Source organism: Sorex fumeus, unplaced genomic scaffold (genome assembly GCF_029834395.1).
Source record: "Sorex fumeus unplaced genomic scaffold, SorFum_2.1 ptg000008l, whole genome shotgun sequence".
NCBI classification, from domain to species: Eukaryota; Metazoa; Chordata; class Mammalia; order Eulipotyphla; family Soricidae; genus Sorex; species Sorex fumeus.
This window is the reverse complement of record NW_026606065.1, coordinates 37,575,835-37,602,523: the sequence shown is the minus strand read 5'-3', so window position 1 is coordinate 37,602,523 and position 26,689 is coordinate 37,575,835. Positions and strand designations below refer to the sequence as shown.

At 42.7% G+C, this 26,689-nt stretch overlaps 2 protein-coding genes across 2 annotated transcripts in view; both read left to right on the top strand.

Annotated features, from left to right (window-relative positions):
- LOC130019349 (collagen alpha-1(III) chain-like) overlaps positions 1–12,523 on the top strand; it is a 55,343-nt gene extending 42,820 nt beyond the window's left edge. The window contains exon 2 of the mRNA XM_056109971.1: positions 12,191–12,523. Coding sequence (XP_055965946.1) covers positions 12,191–12,523 — 333 coding nt within the window. The remainder of the gene's footprint in view (positions 1–12,190) is intronic.
- Positions 12,524–12,821: 298 nt separating this feature from the next.
- GPC5 (glypican 5) overlaps positions 12,822–26,689 on the top strand; it is a 1,003,796-nt gene continuing 989,928 nt past the window's right edge. The window contains exon 1 of the mRNA XM_056109757.1: positions 12,822–13,118. Within this exon, the coding sequence (XP_055965732.1) occupies positions 12,956–13,118 (163 nt within the window). The 5' untranslated portion in view covers positions 12,822–12,955. The remainder of the gene's footprint in view (positions 13,119–26,689) is intronic.

The following is a 26,689-nucleotide window of genomic DNA, read 5'->3' as shown; positions in this document are numbered from 1 at the left end:
TCTCTTAGTATTACCATAGACAGTGACCTGAAGTTTGGTGGCTTAAGGCTACAAAATGTGCTTCCTCTCATAGTTGAGAATTCCAGAAGTTTGAAATCATGGTTTTCACAGATTTGGACTCTTCTGAAACTCCAAATCCCTTTGGTTCCTTCAGATGATTATTGTAATTCTTGGCAATTGGTCCTATCTCTGTTTCTATGTTCACCTTCTTTGTGTCCTCCTCTTAGACATACATCATGGAATTTCGGTCCCAACTAAATCCAGGATCAGTTTACCTAGATGTCCTTAATGATATCTACAAAAACTCTATTTCTACCAAAGTCTCATAAAAGTCACATTTAGCAAGCCCAAGTTCTGGGTAACTTTAACATTTTTGTGTGTGTGTGTGGTGGTGGTGAGGGGTGGCATCATTCAACTCAGTACACTCTGCTTGAATACTGTATAAGAAAAAATAGGCCAGCTTCTTTTTTTTAAATTTATTTTTTATTAGTGAAACACCTAGACCAGCTTCTAAGGCACTAGCATTGGCAAAGACTAGAAGCCAAGAGAAGAATGGTGGGGGATGGGGAAAGGAAAGTTTGGAGGAGCTGGAGAGATAGTACAGCAGGTGGGGCACTTGCCTTGCATGTGGCCAACCTTGGTTCGATCCCCGGGATCCCATATGGTCCCCCCCCCCCCACATGCACTGCCAGGAGTAGCCCCTGAGCATTGCTGGGTGTGATCCAAAAAAGCCAAAAAAGAAAAAACAAGGGAACATTTGGAGAATGAGGACAGGACCCAACCAGGAATGCTATAGACATGAGAAAATTCAAATTGAAACAGCAAACTCAGGTTCAGCAGATATCTACACAAAGTGGGTTACTAATTTTGGACTAGTGTGACTTATGGACATTAGGAAAGCAGTTACAAGAGTATTTGAGAATATGGCCAGAAAAAGGAAGCACAGAAAAATGAAGATGATACATAGGAGGCAGAGAGTATTTTGCCTCTCAAAACAAAAAAGACTAGGATGTCTACGTTCTTCAGTAGCAGAAAGTTGGCACCTACCTAGAGTCTCCTCAGAGGCATCCAGAAACAGGATTGTTCTCTCTTCTTACAAATGTGGATCAAGAAGAGAATTCAAAAGTTCTCAGAGCAAGGGATTTCTCCATTCTGCCTGAGAGCACGAACTGCTTGTACTTTTTCAGATGCAAATTGAAAGAATTAGGCTGAATGCTAATTACCTTGCAAAGACATTTGTAAAGTAATATCACATGGAGGGATAGTTATAATAAGACTAATACATGGACCCTATTTATAAATAGCAAAGATTAAACATGATAAAAGGAATCTTTAGATGGAACAATTAAAGATCAATTATGACAACAGTACATAACAGCGAGAGTCTCTGGAAGAACTTCCTACTCGTTAATCAAAGATAATTATCAATTATGAGACTTTATCATTAGTGGGGTCTACACTTTGCATCTTAAAAGGCTGATGATAATCAGTCTCCAGTTCTGGCTCTAAATGCTCATTATGTGGGGAGTGACTCTTTCCTTCTGAAAGCTAAATGAATTTTAGCACATGACCTTGGGCAGTCGAGACACTCCAACATACAATGAGTCAATGCAATGCTCGTTTCCCCCCAGTTATTCAAAGTAATAGTAAGAGAAATACATTTGCACTTTGTAAGGGATGTCCTATAAGTTAAGAGAATGGAAACTGTGTAGTTAGATCAACCAGGCTTAAAACTTGCACATATCTTACAGAAATGTGTGACTTCTGATTTATGTGGGTGAATGTAGTGTTTATAAAGATTAAAATCTCAGCTTTTCCACAAAATAGACCTTAATCATGCTCACTAAAAATGTAAACTGTATTCCTCAAACAAAAATTTGTCATGTAAATGCTGAATAATATGAAGTCATTCTGTAATTCTGAAGAGCAAAAGATTTAAAGTTTGAATAGTTGTTCAGAGGAGCAGATTTGTTATCTTAATTATATCTAAGTATAACCAGTAAATTACATATAACTATGTATACATGCAACTAGTAGGAATTAAAGACAAGTATCTTTCTAATGAAGAAAAATAGTATCTTTTTTTGCATCATTATATAAATCAAGAATTACACTGAACACTTCTCATAGATTATCACAGCTAATGCTTGCAGTAACTTTATAACTTACTGTATTTTCCCTGACTTAATATCCTAAAAAAAATTGTCAGAGTAGTTTAATAATTTATGTCAAATGACACAAATAATAAATATTTATTTCAAAGACTATTCAAATTAATCCATTCTGAACATATTAATATTTAAGATACTGTAATATCAGAAGTTGTCTGAGAACAATTAAGAAGTGCCCTTTAACTTGATTAAAAAATTAATTTGGTAATAACATTAAAATTTTAAGATGTCTCCCTCATATTTATATAAAAAGTAAGTGAAAAGAAGTGAAACAGACATCAGATTTGTTGAAAAACAAATAGTAGATGATGCAGTGATCACACTTAACTTTACTGGGAAAATCATGACCTATTTTTAATTGAGTCAAAAATCCCTTCTGCCTGCTTTTGGGGTGACTAGATTGAACACATGTAGCTGTGGCTCTCATGTGATTGGTTTGGTGGCCGCATGTGCGGGGATGCTCTCTGACTTTTGCTTAAAGAAAGTGGATTTCTGGAGGGAGACTAAGTCCTTTTCTTTTTCCTGTAAGAAGGATGGTGGGTCAGATCAGTTTGGTCCCATCTGGCTGGCTAAGGAGCAAACTAGTAATATGTAGCCTGCAGGGCCTCCACCGTTAGAACATACCCTTGGATTCCAGCCTGGCTTTTATTAATATTGTTCCATCAGATAGTGATATTTTCCACTTTTTTTTAAAATCATGGTGAGATATACAGTTACAAAGTTGATCATGAATGGGTTTCAGTCATACCATGTTCCAACACTTGTCCCTTCACCAGACCACGTTTTTCTCCATCAATATCCCCAGTTTCTCTCCCCTCTCTCTCAGCATGCCTCTATGGGGGACACTTTCCTCCCCCCCAACCCCTTTTAGACACTGTGGTTTGCAAGACTGTTGCTGAAAGGTAATCATATATATTACTTTATCTCCTTTCAGCATTCAGTTTTTGTCCGGAGTGATCATTTCTAGCTAGCAGTGTCATAGTGGTCCCTTCTCTGTCCTAACTGCCCTTCCACACAACTTGTGACAAGCATTCTACCTGGCCCTCCTTTCTACTCTCTTTAGGTATTATTCTCATCCTATGTTTATTTTTTTTTAGATCCCACAAATGAGTGTGATTATTCTATGTCTGTCTGTCTCCCTCTGACTCAGTCTGACTCAGTTCATTCAGCATGGTAAAGGTAAAGGTAAAGGCCCTCCCGTTGATCGTCGATTTGCTCGAGCGGGCCCAGTAACGTCTCCATTGGAGACTTTGTTGTTACTGTGTCTGGCATATGGAATACTCTCGGTAGCTTGCCGGGCTCTCCGAGAGGGGCGGAGGAATCGAACTCGGGTCGGCCATGTTGGCCGCTTGGTAAGGCGAACGCCCTACCCGCTGTGCTATCGCTCCAGCCCAGCCATTCAGCATGATATTCTCTAAATTATTTCCACTTTGATTATAGTACAAAAACTGGCAATTAAAGGTTGGTTGCCATGTTAAGAATACTGAAGAATTTTTATATGACTAATACAGGAAACTGTGACAAGATCTTATTGATGAGGGGAAAAAATTGTTTGCAACTCAGGGCGTTGTGGTGCATATGGCAGATTCTGGGGGTCGCAGTGAGTGTGGTAGAGAAATGTTTCAAGCTCCATTGCCAATTCTCAGTCAACAGTTATAAAGTTGTTGTTGTTGGTTTGCTTTTGTATTCATTTAGATACTGAAATTTTGCTTCGTTTCTGGAACACATTACATAAGGAGGATGAGTATTGTTTAATATAGATAAGACATTTAAAACATCTGTCTTACCTTAAAACATTGATGTAATTAATGGAATAATTGAAGATTTTTGATTTTGGACCACACCCAGTGCTGCTCAGAGCTACTCGTAGCTCTGTATTCCAGTGTCACCCTTGGAGCAAGTTCTTTGGGGGCCATGCAATACTGGGGGCTTAACCTGGGCCTCCTTCATGCTAAGCATGTACTTTATTTATTGAACATCTTCTCTGACCAGAGAGAGTTTTTGGATGTGAATATTCCTCTAAAATGAAGGGCTGGATTGATAGCACAGTGGGTAAGGCATTTGCCTTGCACGTGGTCAACCTGGGTTTGATTCCTCCGCCCCTCTTGGAGAGCCTGGCAAGCTACCGAGAGTATTTCGCCTGCATGGCGAAGCCTGGCAAGCTACCTGTGACATATTTGATATGCCAAAAATGGTAACAACTCTCACAATGTGTTGTGAGATGTTACTCGCTGGTGCCCACTGGAGCAAATTGATGAACAACGGGAGGACAGTGCTACAGTGCAGTGCTATGAAAAGTGAAAATAACTAGGGTCATATTAGTTGGTATAAAATTTACATCAGAAAATGGAAGAAAATTGAACTGTATTTTTCATCCTAACATACTGTGGCAATATATATTCAGGTAATGTATATCATAACTTTGAAGGCCTCTGTTTTCACATGGGGAGAGGACCTCCGAAGCAGTGCTCTGGGGGTTGTGTGTGGGGCCCACTCCTGGTGATTCTTAGCCAGAGGAGCCATTTGTTCACTGCTGGGACCGCAAGATGCGGTACTGCCTGAGTTCTTCAGTACATCCGGCCACAACCCGCCCTGCATGGGGACCCACATGTTCTCAGGGATTGAACCCTAGTTGGACATGTGCAAGGCATGTAACCTAACACTTATGCTATGTCTCTGGCCCTGTATATTTTAATATGTGTTAAACATTTGTATCTTAATTTTATGTTCCCTGTAGTTTAGGTAAGAGAATTATAATATAGCACAGCGGTAGGGCATTTGCCTTGTGCGAGCCGAGTTTGATTCCTCCGCCCCTTTTGGAAAGCCCGGCAAGCTACCCAGAGTATCTTGCCTGCATGGCAAAGCCTGGCAAGCTACCCGTGACATATTCGATATGCCAAACACAGTAACAACAAGTTTCACAATGGAGACGTTTCTGGGCCTGCTCGAGCAAATTGATGAACAACGGGAGGACAGTGACAATAGTGTTAATAACTTTTATGGTATTGATGCATACAAAGTTCTGTAACTTCACCATCACCAAAGTGACTAAGACCTACCCCCCCCCGCCATCACCATATTCATGTTATTTCTAGTCTGAGTCCCTCCCTTATGGTTTCATAGTTTTATACATGGACTAGAGAAAACTGATTTGAGGAAACGAAGTCTCAAAAACTCATCAAGTGTTCTTGGTTTTGTTCCTTAGAGTCTTCTCTAATAATTTCATTCTGGTTTAGAAAGCAACTGCTATTTTTAATTCTTAGCAAATTCCCTGAAGGATGTAATAGGTCTTTCCTTAGAAATTGCCTACACAAAACCTGCAGAATTAAATGCAGCATGAAAAATATTTGAAACTTCCTACAGGAGCAGGATGTTTATTTAATGCTACGTTTGAAATGGTTATATTGTCTTTGTCTTAAAAGAATAATTCCTCTAAGATAATGACTAAAGTGTGTCTAAAAGTTCTTCAAAGTCATTGACAAATGAGTACTGACAATTAGAAGATGAGGACTTTCAGAGTGGAATATTAGCCATGGACTTATATTTTTAGAAAATGTTTGCTATAAAAATAAGTTTTCTGGTCAAAGTTTCTCACTAACTTTCATGTGTATTTTGCTTTAGAATCTGATAAAATTTGTGTTATTTGCTGGAATGCTGTACTTGGCTGTGAGTTCTTTTTCTTAGGCAGGCTTATCTCTACTATTTCGATCTAATTTGAGGACCTCCTTTGCATGTCTTGAGGGGAAGATCCCTTAATTTCCTTCTTGTTGCTGAGGGCTTGAAATTCATTAGTAGGGTTCACTGGGCCTGGCTTCCAATTCAGCTCTTCTTAATAGGGATGTGAAGGGAAAAAGAGAAGGGAAAACAGGGTGAAATTTAGGAATTCTTTTTTTAATGACTTCATGAAAGCATTTGATGAAGGATATTCTTGTCCTTGACCCCATGATGAAGGAAGGGTCAGTTCTTCTATTGAACTGATCATACCAAAGACTGCACAGATAAAATTCCAGCAGTTTGTCAGTGCTTGGTTCAAGCCCAAGGTCAGAGGTCATGCAAGGTTACAGAGGGGCAGGAGCCAGGAGCAGACTTGAAGAGACCAAGGGTAGGTGAGTCTTGGTTGCCATGGATGGGGAGGCGCGGGGAGAACTTCTTTGAAGAACTCCAAGGGCAAGCAGGGAAAGGAAAGGGTGGGAGGGAACTGGTCTGACTAAGGGACTTACTGAGGGAGGGCGTCATGGGTGGGGAAAGGGTAAATCTGGGCCACAAACCCAGAAGAAATCACCAATCACTGCTGATCCTTGGGGGCACAGTGAGGCTCAAAGCCTTTAAGGTCACACATGAGATTTGGTCCCTATATTGCATTCTGATGGATGAAAGTTTCATCGGGGAAGAAGGGAGGAAGAAACAGATGGGCAGGTACAGGGATTTCTAGTCACCGCCACAGCTGGTTGTAGACCATTAGAAAGACATGGGCCAGCTGTGCACGAGGACTAGCAGAGAGCTCTAGGGTTGTACCCAGAGATGGTAGGTGGACCTAAGGGGCTGCACAGTGGGTATCTGTGAGAGAAGCCAGAGAGAATAGTGGATGAGTGAAGAGCTGGTGGGCCTGGCTTGTATCAAGCCTCTTCTCAGATCTGTGACTTCAGGAAGGTTAATCTCTGTACTTTTGTTTCTCCCAAAGCATAATAGTAATATTCTTGTAGGAAGTTGAACTCTGTAGGCATTTAATAAGTATTAGCATTGTTGATTGGCTTCAGAATTTACCTGAGCTGCTTTTTTTGCTGTTTCTCCCTGTCGTGGGTCACCCACCTGGTGATGCTCGGAGATACTCCTGTTCTGCAATCAGAAATTACTCCTGGTGGTGCTTAGGGGACTATATGGCATGCTGGGGATGAAACCTAGGTTGGTGCATACAAGACAAGTGCCCTATCTTCTTATCTTCTGTATTGTTGCTCCAGCCCCAGTGGTATTTTCCCTGTTGCTCTATTATTGTGATCATGTTTATTTTGGGGTCTGGACCTGATGGTGCTGAGGGCTTACTCCTGTCTCTGTGCTCAGGGATCACACCTGGAGGACTCAGAAGACCATATAGGGTGCCTGGGATTGATCCCTGATTGGCTTTTGAAGGTGAGCTAACCAGTGTCCACTGTTGACTGCTGAAAGCAGTAGCTAGGGTTGTAGGCTCTGTGACGCTGTCACAATCACCTGAACCCTACTGGACACTCATTTTCTTTGTAAGATCTGAGTTGGCAAACAGTAAACAATCACCTCGATGCTTTAGATTTAGAAAATAAATGACATGTGAAGATTCTGCTATTTAAAATTATTGATATTGTGAATGAAAAACAGAGTCTATTACATAAAGGACATTCAATACGTGTTAATAGATTAACTTGAAAAATGAGATGTTAGTATTTGATTATGGACATTTCTCTTTACCTTTTATAATATTTGTTGGTGAAATTAACAAAAAATTTATAGTACAGTATATAGAGATTGTTCTAGATTTTTTGTATTAAAGCTGCTTTGTTGTTATCATGGTTGGAAGAAGAGAACTTATCTTAAAGTTTTATGGCTTTTTCAGCACATTCTGAGTACACATATTTGAGTGGTTGTCACTGGGCCACTGATAGGAGAAGTAGCTGTTCCAAGCCATCTTCCTAGTCTTCCACCATGGTGGCCATAGGAAATGAAAAGTAGAAACAAATTGTTATTTTTTAAAAATTGGAGCTGATTATATAAACCTAGTACACTTATTTTCTCATTAGACCACTGCATTTCTATATATAACTTTCCACCTAAGTGTTCTGTTGATATACATTACAAAAACAATGAGAGCTTATTTACATGTTCCTGTAGTCCCAGTTCTTCTTGGAATAGTGTTCTTAAAACAATATTTATGTGTGTGTATATAGAGGGAGAAATGCTCAGTTGGTAGTTGAAGGTGGCTAGTACAGAAGGTAAGGAAGCTTGCCTTGCTTGTAGCGGCTGTGTCTGCGATCCTGGTTGGAATTCCAGGCACCACATATGGTTCCCCAAGCACTGCCAGAGGTCACCCAGAACACAGAGTTAAGAATAGTCCTATGGGGCTGAAGCGATAGCACGGCGGGTAGGGCATTTGCCTTGCACACGGCCGAGCCGGGTTCGATTCCCAGCATCCCATATGGTCCCCTGAGCACTGCCAGGAGTGATTTCCTGAGTGCATAAACCAGGAGTAACCCCTGTGCATTGCCGGGTGTGACCCAAAAAGAAAAAATAAAAGAATAGCCCTAATCCCTTCAGGTTGTCTCCAAACCAACCAACCAACCAAATAAAAAATTGTTAGTTGATTGGCTTTTACTTAGCCATCAGTAATTTTCAGTCCTATTTGTGATTTTCAACCTTGCAAGAAAAATTGTTCTAGAGATTCCAAGTGAATACATTAGACCAGGTCACCTCTGAGTATTCTTTTTAATGTTAGTACTCTATGATAATCAAATCTATCATGGAGACATCTTGGTAATAAAAAGAAAGTTTTAGAAAGATCTGGGGGCCTGAAGTCATATGTTAATATGGAAGGAATTTTAGAAGCCTATAGATAACATATTTTATGTATTTACTCATAGAAAATCTGATGAATAAACCACGTTTGGGATTGATGTTTTGTTTGTTTTGGCTTGGGAACCATGCCCAGCTATGCTCAGGGATCACTTCTGATGGTGTTCAGGAGACTGGGTGGTGCATCTATGGCCTTACCCCTGTGCTATCCCTCTGGCCCCCCTTTGGAATTACTGAATATCCACACTGGTTCTTTAGCATAGAGAGACTGATGTGAGGGTGTGTGGTTATGAGCACCCCTCTATTTGGGCTTGATGACTAGATCCACTGCCTGGCATCTATGCTTGGACTGTGAATTACCCCGTGAAACAGTAGTAAGAGGCTTTGGGGAGGGGTGATAGGCACCATGTCCAGGCATAAAAGACCTGGATCCCCTTTAAGCACTGCCTAAAAGCAGGCTGAAGAGAAACAGAATGAGGAGCAGAGGAATTCACAGAGCTGAAAGTGTAGGGATTGGAGAAGGGTCCACAGACTACAGGGAAAACAAAAAAATCTGGATGGCAAAAAGTGAACTGTTCCTGGTTCCCCAGGCAATGGTGAGTCCTGCTTCCACTCCTGTTGCAACATAGGGATCCCCTGCTGGGACAGGGTTGGAGCCTGCTGTCTGCTCTTTATTTAAGAATTAGCTTTTGTGGAAACAAAATGATAACATCCACTGTATATGGTTGTTACAAAGATAAAATGAATGAATGAACATCAAAAGTACTTGCCACATTGTCTGAAACATAAGCAAGATGCATATTCCACTAGTCATTTTTTCTTGTCTTAGGACTTCCTTGCCTGGTGGTTGAAGAAGAAATACACGGGCAAAGGAACCCAACCTTTCCACACCTCTCTTCACTGCCTCTCTTCTCCTCACCCCTTCTCTTCAGTTCCTCTCCTCTCTTTGGTTCTCCCCTCCTTTCTTCCTTGTCCCCTCTCTCTTCCTTTCCTTGCTTCCTCTCTCTTTTCTTTCTTTTTTTTCCCTTTATTTTATTTTATTATTTTTTAAAGTTGTATATTTACAATTTTTTGTGCTTTGGTTTCAATTATACAATGATCAGATACCCATCCCTCCACCAGTGCCCATTTTCCACCACCATGGATAATATCCCTCCCACCCCCATCCCCCCATCCCCCCTGTCTCTGTGGCAGGGCAATCCCCTGTGTTCTCTCTCTCCTTTTGGGTGTTGTGGTCTGCAAAAGAGGCATTGAGTGGCAAACATGTTCAGTCCATAGTTTACTTTCGACATGCATCTCCCCTCCTGGGAGGATCCTCCAAACATCCTTTATTTGGTGTTCCCTTCTCTATCTGAACTGCCCTTTCCTCTAGGATACCCGGCTGGCCTCTAAGTTATGGAGTAATCCTCCTGGTGCTGATCTCAGCTATTCTTGGGTATTAATCTCATACTTTGTTACTTTATATCCCCCAGATGAATGCAATCTTTCTATGTCTATCCCTCTCTTTCTGACTCATTTCGCTTAGCATGATACTTTCCATATTGTACCACTTGTATGTAAATTTCATGACTTCATCTTTTCTAAGAGCTACATAGTACTCCATTGTGTAGATGTACCAAAGTTTCTTTAACCAGTCATCTGTTCTTGGGCATTCAGGTTTCTTCCAGTTTCTGGCTATTGTAAAGAGTGCTGCAATGAACAAACAAGTGCAGATGTCACTTCGACTATACATTTTTGCCTCTCTGGGATATATTCCCAGGAGTGGTATTGCTGGGTCAAATGGGAGCTCAATTTCTAATTTTTTGAGAATCGTCCATACTGTTTTCCAGAAGGGCTGAACCAGTGGACATTCCCACCAACAGTGAAGGAGTGTCCCTTTCTCGCCACATCCACGCCAGCATAGGTTGCTTTTGTTCTTTTGAATGTGGGCCAGTCTCTGAGGTGTGAGATGGTATCTCATTGTGGTTTTGATCTGCATCTCCCTGATGATTAATGATGTAGAGCATTTTCTCATGTGCTTTTTTGCCATTCGGATTTCTTCTTTGAGAAAGTTTCTGTTCATTTCATTGCCCCATTTTTGGATGGGGTTGGATGTTTTCTTCTTGTGGAGTTTAACCAGCTTCCTCTCTCTTTTCTGCTTGCCTCTTCTCTCCTCTCTTTGCCTCCTCTTCCTTGTCCTCTCCTTTCCACTTCCCCCTGCAAGACTATTAAAGTGTTACCCAAAGTCCCATTTAAAAGCAGCTATATCTGACTTTTTTTCAGTTCTTATTTATTAAGAGAGCTTTCTAAAAACAATCTAGTATTCATGGAGTTGATGTCAAGAGCTGGGTGAACACTGTTTTTCTGAAGAAATAAAATACTGAAGTTGCATCACAGCCATTGCCATGCAAATGGTTGTGGAGTAAGTAATCTTGCTGCTGTAAGAGCTGCCTTCCATATCACATGATCAGTGAAAATCCCATGACACTTCACTAAGAATTGAAATTATTCATCTCCATTTCTTGGCAGGGGATCAAATCTGAGATTAAATTCCCTTTAAGTGGTTAAGGCATTAGTAGCGCCCCTGCCTGATGCTTTTAGTTTTGTTCCGCTGGAGGAGTACTGGGTTCAGGTGGCTTCAGATGAAGACACTTGTCACTCACAGGCTTAATCTTGTGTCAGTCACAGTTAGGAAATGCACCCGGCCCTTAGGTTTAAGTTTCCCTTTCTAAACTGTAATTTGACAAATTTATTGACAAAATCAAGTAGTCTTCTTCCTCCTCTTCTTCTTCCTCCTCCTCCACCTCTGTCTCCCCCAACTCCTCCTCTACCTCTTCCTCCTTCTCTCCCTTCTCTGCCTCCTCCTTCTTATATTACTGAATGAAATTTGCTTGGAAAGACTGTGGGGCAGGGGATGGAAGGTAAGGAATATGTGTTCAAGACAGAACAGGAACTTGCAAACCAAGAGACACACAAGTGAGATATGTGTTCACAGCAGAACATGCACGGGCTTGAAGATTCTTAAAATCTTCAATTTTCAAATTTTCCTTGTGAGCACTCTTAGTAAATCTCCGAGAAATGTTATAAATTAATTCTAGAAGTGCCAACACTCAGATGGGCCATTTGGACAGAAATCCCTATAATTATGTTAGTAAAGGGAGGGAAGAGCATTAGCTGGAATCCTGTGGGAATAGGAACTTCGTAAGATTCAAAAGTAATCATTCTGACTCATACATTCATCTTTGTTTGAGGGGGTCACTCCTGGCTCTGAGAGGGGTGTGTTCTGGGTAACCAGTCCCTGCTTCCACCATGCAGCTCGTGAACAGAAAAATGGTAGTTAAGGATACAGGAAGATGTTCCAAAGAAGTAATTAAAAAGAAAAGCAACTTTCCATGTCCAGGTTTGCAAGAGCAACTAAGGGCTGTCAAGCCTCTCAGTTGGGATCTTGAATTCTAAACGGGTTTTGCCTTTGCCTCGCACCCAGATCCTGCTTCTTGCCGTAGAAATCCAAATGCTCCCGTCTCGAGGACCGTGATTTACACAGAAACATTCGCATCTTCGTCTTAGTGCTGTTTCTCTCGCCCGGGATTTTCCAGAGTCTCTTCCTACAGCCGCTCCTCGTAAATCTGCGGGCCGCCGTTGCCGGGCAAGGCCTGGGTTTTTTTTTTGTTGTTGTTGTTGTTGCTTTGCTCCGGACGGCGCGCCTCCAAGGTCTCTGCAGCGGTGGGCCGGGCGCTGCCAGCAGCTGCGGCGCTCCGGCGGGGAACCCGAGGAACGGCGTGGAAGGGCGGGGCCACGCGGAGGCGGGGCGGGCCCTACGCCCGGAGGGGGAGTGACTTATATAGGAAAGGCGTGGCCTACGCGGAGAGGGGCGGGGTCTGCACGCAGTGGGGGCCGCGCGGGGCGGGGCCTGCGCGGGGCGGGGCGGGGCGGGGGCGGGGCCTGGCGGCGGGGCGCCGCGGCCGCAGCGTCTCAGGTTGGCGACGGTGCTCGGAGCCCGCAGCGACGGCGCTGGTGGCCAGCGCCGGATGCTCGTGGGATCGGGCGGCTCCAGTCGCGCCCGCCGGCCGTCTCCGGTCCCAGCAGGAACTCGGGCATTTCGGCCTCGGGGCGCTGAGTGCCGCCAGGTGAAGCCGGAGCAACCGCGAGGTCCCCGTGCCCGCTTGCACCCGGGGCACCTGCACCGCCGAGCCTCGGGCAGCGCTCGCCAGCGCGCGGGCCGCGTGGGGGTGGCCGGCGGCGCGGGGAACCGCGGCAGCACCCCGAGGATGGAGCCGCGCACCCGGCGCGCGGGCTGTGGCGGTCTCCTGCTGGCGCTCGTCGTCGCGGCCGTCGGCGGCGAGGCCGTGCACAACTGCGAAGAAGTTCGCAAACTTTTCCAGGGCCGCCTGGTGGGAGCTGCCCGGGGGCTGCCGGATTCTCCGCGGGCAGGTACGTGGGGCGGCCCGGGGGTCGGCCCTACTTTTTTAAATTTAATTTTTTTTTATTTGTGGGGGTGGGGGTTGACCCCCGCTGGGAAGATGCTCCGCAGGTTCCCCCGGCCGCGCGGGTGAACCCCGGAACGCCTTTGAGGGTTAGGGGTGGAGGGTGGCAGCTGGATCCGAACCGCAGTTCTGGAGACGCCCCTGACTGCGTCGCCGGCCGTGGAGCCGGACTCGGGGCGTTTGCTGCGCGCCGGTGGCGCCCCGGCCGGTCCCCAGACCGCCGCCATCCCCCGCCGGGGTGGGGTGGGTGCTCGCTCTGCTGCGGCCAGAGTTGGGGTGGCCACTCCAACTTTGCCGCTCACCCGGTGAGTCTGCCCGATCCTTCCTCGGCCGGAGAAGTGGCCGGAGAAGCGGGTACCCGCGGTGATGGAGTCCCGCGCCCCGGGCGGGCCGCGACCCCAGCTGCCCAGGGTCGCTCGAAACCACCCGGGATTGGGACGCAGCGGGCTGTGACCGCGGTGAAGGGACGAACCACACTCTGAACAGGGACGAGACGCAAGGGGAGACGCCAGGGGAGCGAGGACTGCAAGTGTTGCACTGCCTGCAGGAATTACCTTTAACCCCTGCTGGGGCTCCCCGAATCCAGGGTTTCCCATCGCCCGCGGGATGTCCAGCTTACTGTCGCTCTAAAGAATGAGTCTCAGTAGGCACCAGAGCAGGTGTCGGCACCGTCGCCGCGAAGCCACCTCACAGCGCCGAGCCGTGGGATCGCCGCCTGAACAAAGCGCTTGGGGAGGATGCTGGTGTCCCGGCCCCGCGCGCGCTGCCCGAGTTCCCAGGCCGACTCGCACTCGGCAACCCGGGAGCTGCGGCTAGTTGGCTTGATTGGCTACCAACTCAGTCCCGTTGTCCCGCTGGGGAAAAATCGGGGCGTTTGCGAACACTGCATCCATTTTTGTTTGCGCGCCCTGCTTCCGAAGCAAATGCACAAACCGTTATTTGAATACCCATTGAGCGCTAGGTGCTTTTCCTCCACTGGTTGAAGCGGTGCAACCGCTCGTCTCAGTTTAGGGCAACGAACTCTCTGCCCTCAATCAGTAGCACCCCTTTACCGCCTGCTATGCCGGGACGCCCTCTGCATTATAAACAAACCTCATTTATCAGGAGCCAGCTTGGCTGGAGGGGGGGTGTTGTGCGTTGGGGAGGGCACAGTGAGGGGAGCATGATGAAAGCTACACTCTGTGGGTTTCACCCCCTCTGCTTCCCTCCCCGCTCCCCGCTTCTCGGGGACCAGGTGAAAACAATCCTTTAATAAAAGGCGTTTCAAGTCCGGACCCATGTGTTTATCTCTTTGGTGGAGGAACTTTGAACAGCATCCAACCTTGAATAGCGTTTACCAGGGAACCGAAGCCCTGCGCTCCCAGGGAGGAAATGGTAGTTGGTCCGCGTTAGCTTCTGTCTCCTTAGAACGTGTTAAGGGTGTGAGACCCTCGGCACCAGGATGGATGGAACGCAAGATTCTGCAAGATTCTGAGCGGGGCTCTCCAGGTAGCTCTCCAGGGATCTTTCTATGAAGATGATGGAGACTCGCAGCTGCAGCTTTCACCAGGCTCGGCTGTGCAGGCGGAGCCCAGGAGAACATCGGTGGGGCTGAGAGCAGAGGGTCAAGTTTGCTATCTGCTCGAAGTCCCAGTATTATTCCTGTAGCCACTGCTAATCAATTACTACAGTATTATTAATACTCTGATAGCACAGTATCCTGTGGAATTGATAATAATTATTTTTATATTTTTATTTGTTAAAATTTGGTCATTTTGGGGGTATTGAATAAAATATTAAACTGTTGCTTTTCACGTTGATGTCTGTCTGTTTCTCATAAAAAATTACTCCCCCACCCCTTTGAACAAGTCACAAACACCACACAGTTTATAATTGCTTTTCCTATTTTTTTCTTTTTTGGTATATGACCTCTATTGCTTACTTTGGTTGAGTATAGATAGCTAGAAATCATATTTGCCACCATTATCTCCAGAGGGAACATAGCCGATGGTTAAGTAGTTATTTGCATACAAGAGCACAGATTTTAATAATATTTATAACACATATTACTTACCTGGCACAAGATCTTCAATGACTAAAGAAAATACATTTAAATTTGATATTTTTTTGAAAGTTTAGTTTTTTATGCTTTTTTACCTTTTTGTTCTCAAACATTCCTTCATTCCTTACAGGTCTGTTTGCAATGCTGTTTAATGGTTTAAGCAAGGAGAGTAACTAGTTTCTTCCTACATTTGTGACTTGCATATCTTCTGAAAACTGTTCAGCCAAGTTGAAATTATTAAAATGGTGTGAACAGCCACTTAAGCTGTTTCTTAGATTTCCCTCACCTTTGTTCTCTACCCTGCTCCAATTCTTTTAAGCCTATTGAGCTCCTAAGGATGTTTGGATGAGAAATGTAAAAGAGGAGAGAAGGTGCAAATGTGATTAGAATTACAGATTTCCCTGTGTTCTGATTTTATTCCTAAGTAGTAGTCAAGGTGCCCTTTGGTCTTGTTTATTTTATTCAGAAAAGAACTCTTAGTGAAAAGTGTCTTTTAAAGGTCTTTTATTTTAATTTTATTTGTTAGAGGGAAGGGTTGTGCTTTCCTATTGAAATTCTTTTCACACATACATTGTCCATACATGTATTACTACTTCTTTTTTTTTCTCTCAAAAAAGCTAATTCAGAAAAGAGAAACTTCTAAAAATCCAGGATGGCATTCAGATAATTTATGTTAGCTGCTTTTTTAAAAATGTGAATATTCCTTAGTACAGAGAATAGTTTGTGAAAAAACTAAGTTTGTTTTTTTTTTGGTTAATCTTTGGCTGTAAATGAGATATTAGAAATAAACTTGTGGTGAAATGAAATTCTAATGCTCTATACTTTTTTTTTAAAAAAACTACTTTTATTTTATTGGAGCTTATGATTGCCTCAAGGAATGCATCGTTTCATTCTCTAACCCATAGAAACCCGATGGTCCTAGAGTTTGGAGCTTTAGGATGTAGTTTATACACACTCTGGATTCAAAACCTTGTTCTGCCCCCTGTGTTTCTTTGTCCTAGATGAGTCAGTTATTCTCTTTGAATTTGTTTCCTTATTGTAAAATGGGAAATAGGAGTTCTTAGAAGCTTGCTGTTTTCATAAAATGTGACAATATATGCATGTAAAAAACAACAAACAAAACCCAGGCATGGCGAGTTCCAAAGCTGTGCTGTGATAGCAATTGGTTATTTAGCGTTTTGGTTTTTAATTCAGTTTGCCTTTAACACTTGCACTTTTTATTCTAGCATTCTGAGTATCCTGTTTTTATCCTAACTGGTTTCTTTTAAAAAATGGGGGGTGGAGTGGGGGAGCTGAGAAAGAGCACAGCGGTTAGAGCCCTTGCCTTGCATACTGCAGACTAGAGTCCCATCCCCGACACCCCTAGGATCCTCTAAGGCATGCCCAAGAGAAAGTTCTTTAAAACAAATTTCTTTCGAATTGAATCATCATAAGACACAGTTACAAAGCTTTCATGATCGGGTTTCAGTCCTCCAATGTTCCAACAGCCACACCTCCACCAGGGTCCATTTCCCACCCAGTGTACACTGAGCACCAGCAGTGATGGCTCCATCCAGCTCTCTAAAGACATCACAAATGGCGAATATATTTCATCAGAGAGAAACACCCATTCTCTCTGATGGGCTGTTCATGGGGTTTTGATGAATATTGATCCCCAATCATGAACTCAGGTAAAGTCTGAGAGGCCACAGCATTCCTGGCCACTGTCCCATCTGTTGGTGTTTCAGGTGATTTAGGGATTCACGTCATGACATGTCATGTTTAGTCATCCTTCTAATGCCATTTTCAGTGAGTCTGAAACCCACAAATGAGCCCCTTTTGCTGCAGCACAGTGAGGGTGAACACTTTTCTAACACTATACATGGGACCTCTGGTGCGAGGAGCAGGAATGCCCTATGTTGAAGACCACCAGCAGCAAATGGAAATCAAAAAAATTAGGTTCATTTTGAATGCTGCAAGGGAGCTGTGACTTGGCAGGAATGACAGTGTCTGGGTAAGTGCAGTGGGAGGGATCTTTAATCCAGCAGATTGGGGCTTGTACTAGTTGATGATCAGAAGGGCCTAATGAAGCAGGGAACTTTAGGACTTGGTATCCTGGTAGCTTACCTGGTGTCAGAAAGACCAAGATATTGGGTAGCTGTCATTAATGGGGCATCTAAAAAGCAGGATATTGAATTAACTTCGTGGTGGCCAAGTGTCCTCCCATGGTGTCTTTTTGTATTTATTTCCTTCTGTGTGTGCGGTCTGGGTTAAGTCTCCCATTTGCAAACCTCCAAAGCCCCATTTCAGCATCAGGGTAGCTTCCTCCTACCTACCACTTTCTCCTCTGGAAAAATCCAGTGTGTGCTTGTCTGAAATGTATTTCATTTTCTCCAGAATATTAGTGATGCTTAATGATGGGAAGAGTGGTTATGGTTCTCTACTTTAGTACCAAAGAGAATAGCCTTCCCAAAGGGCCATGAAGTTTCCCAGCGATGCCCTCTCCCTCGTAGTCACTGAATTTGGAGTGTTAATTCATCCCCATCTTTTGGCCTTCCCACAGCTGAAATTCCTGGATGCCAAGTGTGCAGTATCCTTTGTTGGTCTAGTTGACTTTTGAACGAATGCAGTATGAAGAACTTCTTCTGTTCATAATTATTCTATCTCCCCCCACCCCTATCTCTACTTTTTCATGTCAAGATTTATGGATTTTTATAAATATAACATTAGTATACATACTATCTACACACAGGTATAAATATATATATACACACATAAATCCATAAATGCATATATATATATATCTACATGTTTTGATAAGGACACCTTTTAACTGATGAGTAAGTCCAAGGACAAGATTTCCACAGATGGATGCCTTTCCTAAATAAACATGATTTCTGATAAATTAGAAATCTCTTGGAATTAAACCACCTATCCATTTTGTTAAAAATGGAGTCATGAGAGATTTCAATCATATTCTTTGTTTAAGTGCATTTATGAGTGTTGTATCTCTTTTGTCAAAAATTTGTAGCAATTTTATTTTGTAAATACTGTGTATACCAGGGGAAGCTGAAAATTCCCAGTGAAATGGAAAGAATATAGGGAATTTTACTTGGTTGAAATGTTGTTTTTAAACTTACTATTTTTTAAAACTGAGGTACTGATTTAGGATGTTATTAGTATTTGAGTTTCAGGTGAACAGTGTTCCAACTCCACAACCAACACCGGTGTCAGTGTTTGGGCCACACCTGGTGGTGCTTAGGCCTTCCTCCCAACTCTGTGCTGAGGGGTCACATTCTGGCAGGCCTCAGAGGATCGTGTTGAACCCAGATCAGCTGTATCCAGGCTAGCTCCTTTCTGTTGGTGTTATCTCTCCAGTCACCATGTACGTGTACAATGATTTCTTTTTTTTTTTTTTTTTTTTTTTTTTGCTTTTTGGGTCACACCCAGCGATGCTTAGAGGTTACTCCTGGCTTTGCACTCAGGAATTACTCCTGGTGGTGCTTGGGGGACTGTATGGGATGCAGGGGATTGAACTCAGGTCGGCCACATACAAGGCAAATACCCTACCTGCTGTATTCTCGCTCTGGCCCACGATGACTTCTTCAAAAAAATTTTTATGGTGTTACATAGATGGATTAACAATTGGTCCTTTATGATTTTTTTTTGATTTTTGGGTCACACCTGGCAATGCACAGGGGTTACTCCTGGCTCAGCACTCAGGAATTACTCCTGGCGGTGCTCAGGAGACCATATGGGATGCTGGGAATCGAACCCGGGTTGGCTGCGTGCAAGGCAAATACCCTACCCGCTGTGCTATCACTCCAGCCCCCCTTTATGATTTCTTAATTCCTTCACACTAGGTTTTGTCTGTGAGCCTAAAATCCAATAATGCCAAACTTAAAATTTTAATTATCTTGTTGCTAGTTATTGCTCAAGTTGGCATAGTTTAAGCCTTGAGCGCTTGTTTGCTGCCCACAAAACCGTTCCTACCACCTGCTAGTCTGAGATAAAACAGTTCCGAGAGTGCTGAAGGCCTCAGGTCACGTTGCTTCAACACTGTGACCCAGAGAAGCCAGCGATGCTGTGGGTGGTCGCACCTCAACAGGGGTGCACCCTTGACAGCACCCCGTGTCCTGTGCATGTCCTTCCTACATTCTCTTCCTGTGCCAGGTCTGGAAGGGCTCCTGTTGTGTGGAACAGCCTGTCTCAAGCAACCTGGCGTACAGCTACCTAAGTAAACCTGTGTATGCTGCTGTTCAGTCCAAGTCCTGTCTCAAACCCCCCAAGTACCAGATACATAGTTATGTTAGCTTCTAGGAATATGGTTTTTATATAACAGAAACCTTTTATTATTCCTAAGAGAAGGTAGAAATGCAAAGCGAGAGTATTATTTAAAAGGATGTATTTGTTTGCCATTGTTTTACAATACTGTGTAAGTTGGGGGAATGCAGCTTCAGACTTCGGGGTGTGTAAATGCTTCACCCGCTCACTGTTAATATTGCCATTCATGCTATCAGATTGACCCCCCTCCTCTTCCTCACTTCCTTTTGTAGCCACAGTGGTTTTACTGAATCCAGGAATTAATTTTTTTGTGTTTGGCCAGTTTGTTTGCTTTGTATCTCTATAGGCCACATATGAGTAAAAGCACCTGATAACTGCCTTTCACTTTATGACTTACTTCACTCAGTATAATCATCTCAGGTTTTGTGTTGCTGCAAAAGGCAAGATTTCATTTTTTTTTGATAGCTGAGCAGTATTTTGTGAAATATACGAGGCATGGTTTCTTTATTCGCTTGTCAATAGTTGGACATTTGGCTAGGTCCCATGTTTGACTGAATGCAGATAATGCTGCTATAAACACAGGAGTACATACACTCTTTTAAATCAGTGTTTTTATACTCAAGAGTAGTATTATTAAAAACATGATACTTCTATTTTTAATACAATAGAGTCTGGCAAACTCCCTGTGGCATACCCCAATATGCCAAATACCAATAACAATGATGGGTCTCATTCTTCTAACCCTGAAAGAGCCTTGAATGTGGCACTTTTTAGAATCTCAGGGCTAGGACGAAGGAGACGTTACTGATGCCTGCTTGAGGCAGTTGACAACAACAGGATGATCATGTTCTATTTTTAAAGGAATCTCCATGCAATTTTATATCCGTGTTGAATACCTTTACATTAGACATTTTATGAGAACTTATTTTGTTTTTTTTTGCTTTTTGGGTCACACCCAGCAATGCCAATGCTCAGGGGTAACTCCTGGCTCTCCACTCAGGAATTACTCCTGGTGATGCTTGGTGGACCATATGGGATGCTGGGGATCGAACCTGGGTCGGCCATGTGCAAGGTAATGCCCTAACTGCAGTATTATCGCTCCAGCCCCAAGAGAACTTAATTTTTTTCTTTGCATCCTTCTCAGTATAGGTGAGGACCTCCCAACTTGTCTTTTTTGATAAAGGTCATTCTCACGTCTTGATGTAGGTGATTCTCATTGAGATTTTGACTTGCATTTTCTAATCATAAGTGATGCTGAGTATTTTTTCATGTGCCTGTGGGCCATCTGTACAGCTTCCTTGGAGAAATGTCTTCTTAGATCAGTATTGTTTGGGAGCAGGTTGTTTCTCAATATGTTCTTAAGTTGCTTGAGTTCTTGATATATTTTGGATATTAACCCCTTGTCAGATATATGATATATAAATGTGTTTTCCTATTTAATAAGTTGCTATTTTGTTTTGTGCTGATTTCTTTCCCTGTACAAGAATATTTTACTTTGATGGAGTCCCACTTGTTTAATTTTGCTTTTGTTTTTCATTGCAATTGGAATTGGGTTTCCAGATACATTTTTGAGTTCCATTCACCCATTTTAAGTGCATTTCTTTCTCTCCGTCTGACTGTAGGCTACGTGAGAGAAGGATTTATGGTTGGTTCTTCTCTTTGTTCTGTAATTAGGCTAATATCACTAGATCACTTGATATGCCGTTACTCATTGATTTGCTTGAGCGGGTGCCAGTAACGTCTCCATTCTTCCCTGTTGCGTGCTAGTGTAGCCCAATGGCATTTGCTTGTTCTAGGAGCATGAAGAGCCTCAAACTGATCATTCAGGGTCTTAACGAAGAAGTATGATCATCTGGTAGGTGGGCGTCCACGCAATCATTTGACATCCTGTGGCATCCAGTCAGTAATGGCTCTAGTCCAGCGGTCATCTCTAAATCTCATTACGTGTCCAGCCCATCTGATTTTTAATGCCTTAGCAAACAAGATAGTGTCCCTGATTCTTGAGCATTGACAGAGGTTGGAACTCTGGATTCTTTCTTTCATTTGAGTCAAGTGTGATACTCCAAGCATAGCTCTTTTGATTCCTCTTTGAGACACTCAAATAGCATTCTCATCCTGTTTTTGTAGGGCCCAGGTCTCTGAGGCATATGTTAATGCAGGAAGAACAGTGGAATTGAAGAGATGTGTTCAGAGCTGGAGGTTCTTTGTCCTCTTAGTTATTTCTTTGATGCTCTTGAAGGCGTTCCAAGCTGCTCTCTTCCTCCTGCGCAACTCAGGTGCCAGGTCATTCGTCATGTTGACTTCTTGACCTAGGTACACATAGCTGTTGCATTCGGAGATGGTCATTCCATTGAGAGTGAATGGAATGTCTGGAACAAGACTGTTTCTCGTCAACATTGTCTTTGTGAGATTCAGCTGTAATCCAACCTTTCCACACTCACAGTTGAAGTCAGTCAGCATTTATACCGCTTGGGTGATGTTTGGTGTTATTAGAATGATGTCAGCAGCAAAGCAGTGGTGGTGTAGTTGCTGACCATCTATCTTCACTCCCATTCCTTCCCATTCCAGTCGTCGCATAATGGTCTCGAGGGTGGCACTGAAGAGTTTCGGTGAAATAGTATCACCTTGCCGAACCCCTCTCTTGACATCATGATAACTTCTTTGTAGAATGGTGAGATCTTGGTAGTGAATCCATAATACAGCTCACGGAGGATCCTGATGTATTGAGTTTGAATGCCCTGATTGGCTAGGGCTTCAATGACCACTTCTGTCTCAACAGAATCAAAGGCCTTCTTTAAATCAATGAACATTAGACAGAGTGGCATCTTGAACTCCTGAGAAACCTCAATGAGCTTGGTTATCATGTGGATATGGTCGATGGTGCTGAATCCTTTGCGGAACCCGGCTTGCTTCATCTAGTGTTCTGCCAATCCTATTCCAGATGACTTGAGTGATCAGCTTGTAGATGACAGACTATAGGCAGATAGGGCGATAGTTGCCAATGTTGTGGATGTCTCCCTTCTTGTATAGTAGTACAGTCCTGCTGGTTTTCCACTGGGACGGAACCTTGCATTCAGACAGGCAGTGTGTGAAGAGCCGAGCCAGTGTATTGATGAGTACTGATGGCAGGTTCTTCAGGTGTTCAGGTCTGACCTTGTCTGAGCCAGGTACTCTTTCTTTTTTTTTTTTAAATTTTTATTAGTGAGACACCATGAGGTACAGTTGTAGACTTACACATTTTTGTGCTTGGGTTTCAATTGTACAATGATCAAATACTCATTCCTCCACCAGTGCCCATTTCCCACCACCATAGAGCCCAGTATCATGTTAAGCGAAATGACCCAGAAAGAAAGGGGTAGACTATAGACCAAATATGCTCTTTGTTTCTTTACTGACAAGATGGCGTGTCGGATTTCAGAAGGGAGAACATTGGGAATGACATATTCATCCTGCGGAATTTGGTATGTGGGCAAGTGGACATGGCTATTAAAGAGATCTGAGAAGAAGTCATGAATAATCTTCTCCATTGCCCTTCTGGAAGATGTGATAGATCCGTCAGGATGTTGGAGGGCAGTCATCTTGGTCTTGTAGTTGGTGAAGGACAGGCAGGCGTTATGAATGCTTTTCCCGACTTCTGCTGCACCTACCACAACTGCTGCTCTTCTCTCTTTAAGGTCTTCCTTGATCACTTCTTTGCACTGCTTTGCGAGCTCGGATGTTTGCTTGCGGTTGCCTGAGGCATACGCCAAGCCACATTGGTGAATAAACTCAAGAGTTTTCGAAGGCACGTGTTTTTTTTTTTTTTTGTAGTTATCTCTCTCTTGGTTATCTCTATCCAGTAAATAGGCTAATATAAAGAAATAAAATTTGGTTTATAGAATTAACCTTAAGTTTGTAGTTATCCTAATAGGGCTCAATTGTTTTCTAATTAGATTTTTTATATTTATTGTGGTGTTGGGAATTGAATCAGATCTTATGTGTGCAAGGCATATGCTTTGCTGCTAAGTCATATTTCCAGTCCAAATTATATTATCATTAATATTAGTAGAATGAGAAATACAGAAGATGGAGTTTGTAAGAATATATTCTAATCTGGGGTCAGTTATGTTGAGTACATTGTTTTTATATTGTTGATGTTTGTAGTTTTTGAAGTGAAATGTTCTTATTTTGAGACATAAGAGGAGGGTAAAGAGAATGAGTGACCCATTGAAGTTTTCTTCTCCATTCAAGCATAGTCTTCTCCAGAGGGGAAAGAGTTGTTAATAATTTCACCACAAGTTCCATAAATTTGCCAAACCTTTAACCAAAAAACTTTTTTTTTTTTTTCAGGGGGAGGTTGAACCATACTGGGCTGTGTTCAGGGCTTTCTACTAGCTCTGTGATTGTGGTTCAATCCTGATGGTGCTTGGGGGAATCACATGCAGTGTAGAAATTGAACCTGGGTTTTCATTTTCATTTTCATTTATATGTAACTTTTTTTGGGGAAGACGGGGAACCTTCCAGGTGGCACTCAGAACCTCTAGGGTCTCCTTCTGAGATTCTGGGACAGCTGGGCTGGAGGAGGCAGTGCTGCTTGGGCCCAACTATGCCAGGGATAACTGAGCCTTAACTGGTGGTTTTCAAGTCACCAAGTGCTGCAGGGATAGAACCAGGGTTGTCTGCGTGCAAGATGACCTCTCTGATTTTTGTAATAGATACATGCACACAACCATGCAAATGTCTGGAAGAAATTTCCCTCAAATATCCTTGAAGCAAGAGAAAATGACTTAACATTTAAGGGATTCATTTGCAGGCTTTGTTTTTTCTCTTTCCGTCTTCATGTAGTCAATGTAGCTCTCTGCCTTAGAGCATTCATCGATCTATTATCTGGATAATGGAGAAAAATAAAGGTGACCAAATGTCACTTGCATTTGGCTCTGGATTAGTTGTTTTCCATTTCAGTGGCATGTATTTCTTGCACTATAATCTCTCCATGAGAGAATTAGTCATGAAGAATTAGAAAATGATTCCCCATTCCCCATCTCCCACCCATGAGAATTTTATGTGGACATTAAGTTCATATCACACATGTATGGAATAATACTGTAATTGGGAGGGTTGTGATACTGACTTGGGGCCCAGATTCCAGCCAGGCCAAGGAGATTGTGGATTTTCAGAATAAACAAGTTATTAGTGATAAATCACGAAACATGACATGTTCTAGTCTGTCTGATTTATATGTGGGGTGCTTCTGTCTCCCCTTCCCTCTGTGGATGTTAGAATGACCAATAATTACACAAATACTTGGTTGCGTTGCTTACTGGGGGTTGTGGTATTCATACACTTAATTGAAGCTCTCACCAAGGATTGCCCACTCGTTGTGGTGCTTGTGGTTATTCTGCCTGTACTGCGAGCAAAGGGATGTGTGTGTGTTTATGCACACATGCATGTGTGTGTGTGTGTGTGGTGTGTGTGGGGGTGTCTCTGAGATGCTCACCAGGAGCTTGGGGCAGATGTAGGGGGAAACACACGTTAGTCTTTTGTGGTGGTGATGCTCATCCCCACCAGGCTGTCATGTGGATGGAAATTGTTTGCACTGTTGGGGACCAGGATTGTGCTCCATGCATTGCCAGGGACCCCTTATGCCTGCACTGCAGATGTTTTAGTGACCAGGATGTCTCCCATGCCTAGATAATTTGTCTTTAAAATGTCTCCAGGGGTTGGAGAGAATGTACAGGGATTCAGATACTTGCCTTAAAGGAGCTGATCTCAGTTCAGTCTGTCTCATATGGTCCCTTGAGCACTTCCAGGGACTTACCTATGAGCACAGAGTTAAGAGTATACCCTGAGTACTGCTAGGTGTGGCCCAGCTCCTCTCTCTACTCCCCTAAATAGAACAATTCCAGAATTTCACTTTTATAAATACTTAGTCTTTTGTACTTCTTTTCAATGATATGTTAAAACATTCTTATATGAAGCAAAGTTGGTTATTTATTTAGGATATTTTACAAGAAATATTAAGAAAATTTTACCTTTGATATGGTTATGCATATTTTGAAAAGCTTAGCTATTCGATGTTTTAGTAGTCATTTTGACAAATGCAAATGTAAAATCTAGTAAACACTTGTTTCACGATTAAAAATGTTTATTACTCCTACTAGGTTAATGGATTTAAATTGCTATTTTTCTTTCCTGTTCCAGGATAACAACATATTTTTTAGTTTTAATAATTTTATATAGCATTATAATTAAGTGATCTCTGTAGCTATCTTCAGAGCTCAATCTTTTGCTTTTGCTTGTCTTAAAGTTTTAGGCGACTTTAATTCATGTTTTCTTTAGTACTTATTTTGGGGAGAGTCAGGACTAGAATGGAGTTAAGTGAAAAGCACAGAATGATCAAGTTAGTGTAAAAATTATTTCTGGATGCCCTTGTTCCTTCCATATATTTTCTGTAAATGGAAGTCTGTCAGTGTTAAATTACCTGTTCAGATTTATTTGCTTTTTGAACAACTCTCTTATTTAGTAAGGTTACACCAAGTTACATTTGGTTCATTTTCTTTTGATCATTGAAAATGTCTGTGTTTAATGAGCTGAAACTGAAATAGGTCAATAAAATAAAGAGATTAACAGCCTGTTCTCACCAGGCTTGAATACATTTTACTCTGGGGGAAAAAGTCATTTTTGAAAAAAAGGTTTTTTGATCAATTTAAAGAGTGAAAGAAATATGAATAACACGGAAAGAGTCAAAAAGCTGAGCCTCATGAGTTCTGTAGGCGCTATTTGCTGTCAGGTGTTTGTATTGTTAAGAACTTTAGAAAAGCTTTAGTTTACTTTTCTATGTGAGGGGCACAAATCTTCTTATGATTATGAAATATGATATTAAATTCATTTTGATATATCACATATAATGCAAAAAGTGTAGATAGGACAAAACATTGAAATATTATATGAAATAAATGTATGCACATTTTAAGTTGTAACGTGTCCCCTTTTTTGATTGTGTATTTTGGTGAATATAAAACATTTTTTTCAGATACACTAGCACAGTTCTCGGAGAGCCTGCCAAACTACCAAGAGTATCTCGCCTGCATGGCAAAGCCTGACAAGCTCCCCGTGACATATTTGATATGATATTTGATGTGCAAAACGGAGTAACAACAAGTCTCACAATGGTTAGTGGGGCTGCTTGAGTAACTCGCTAAACAACGGGAAGATAGTGCTACACTAGCACAGCA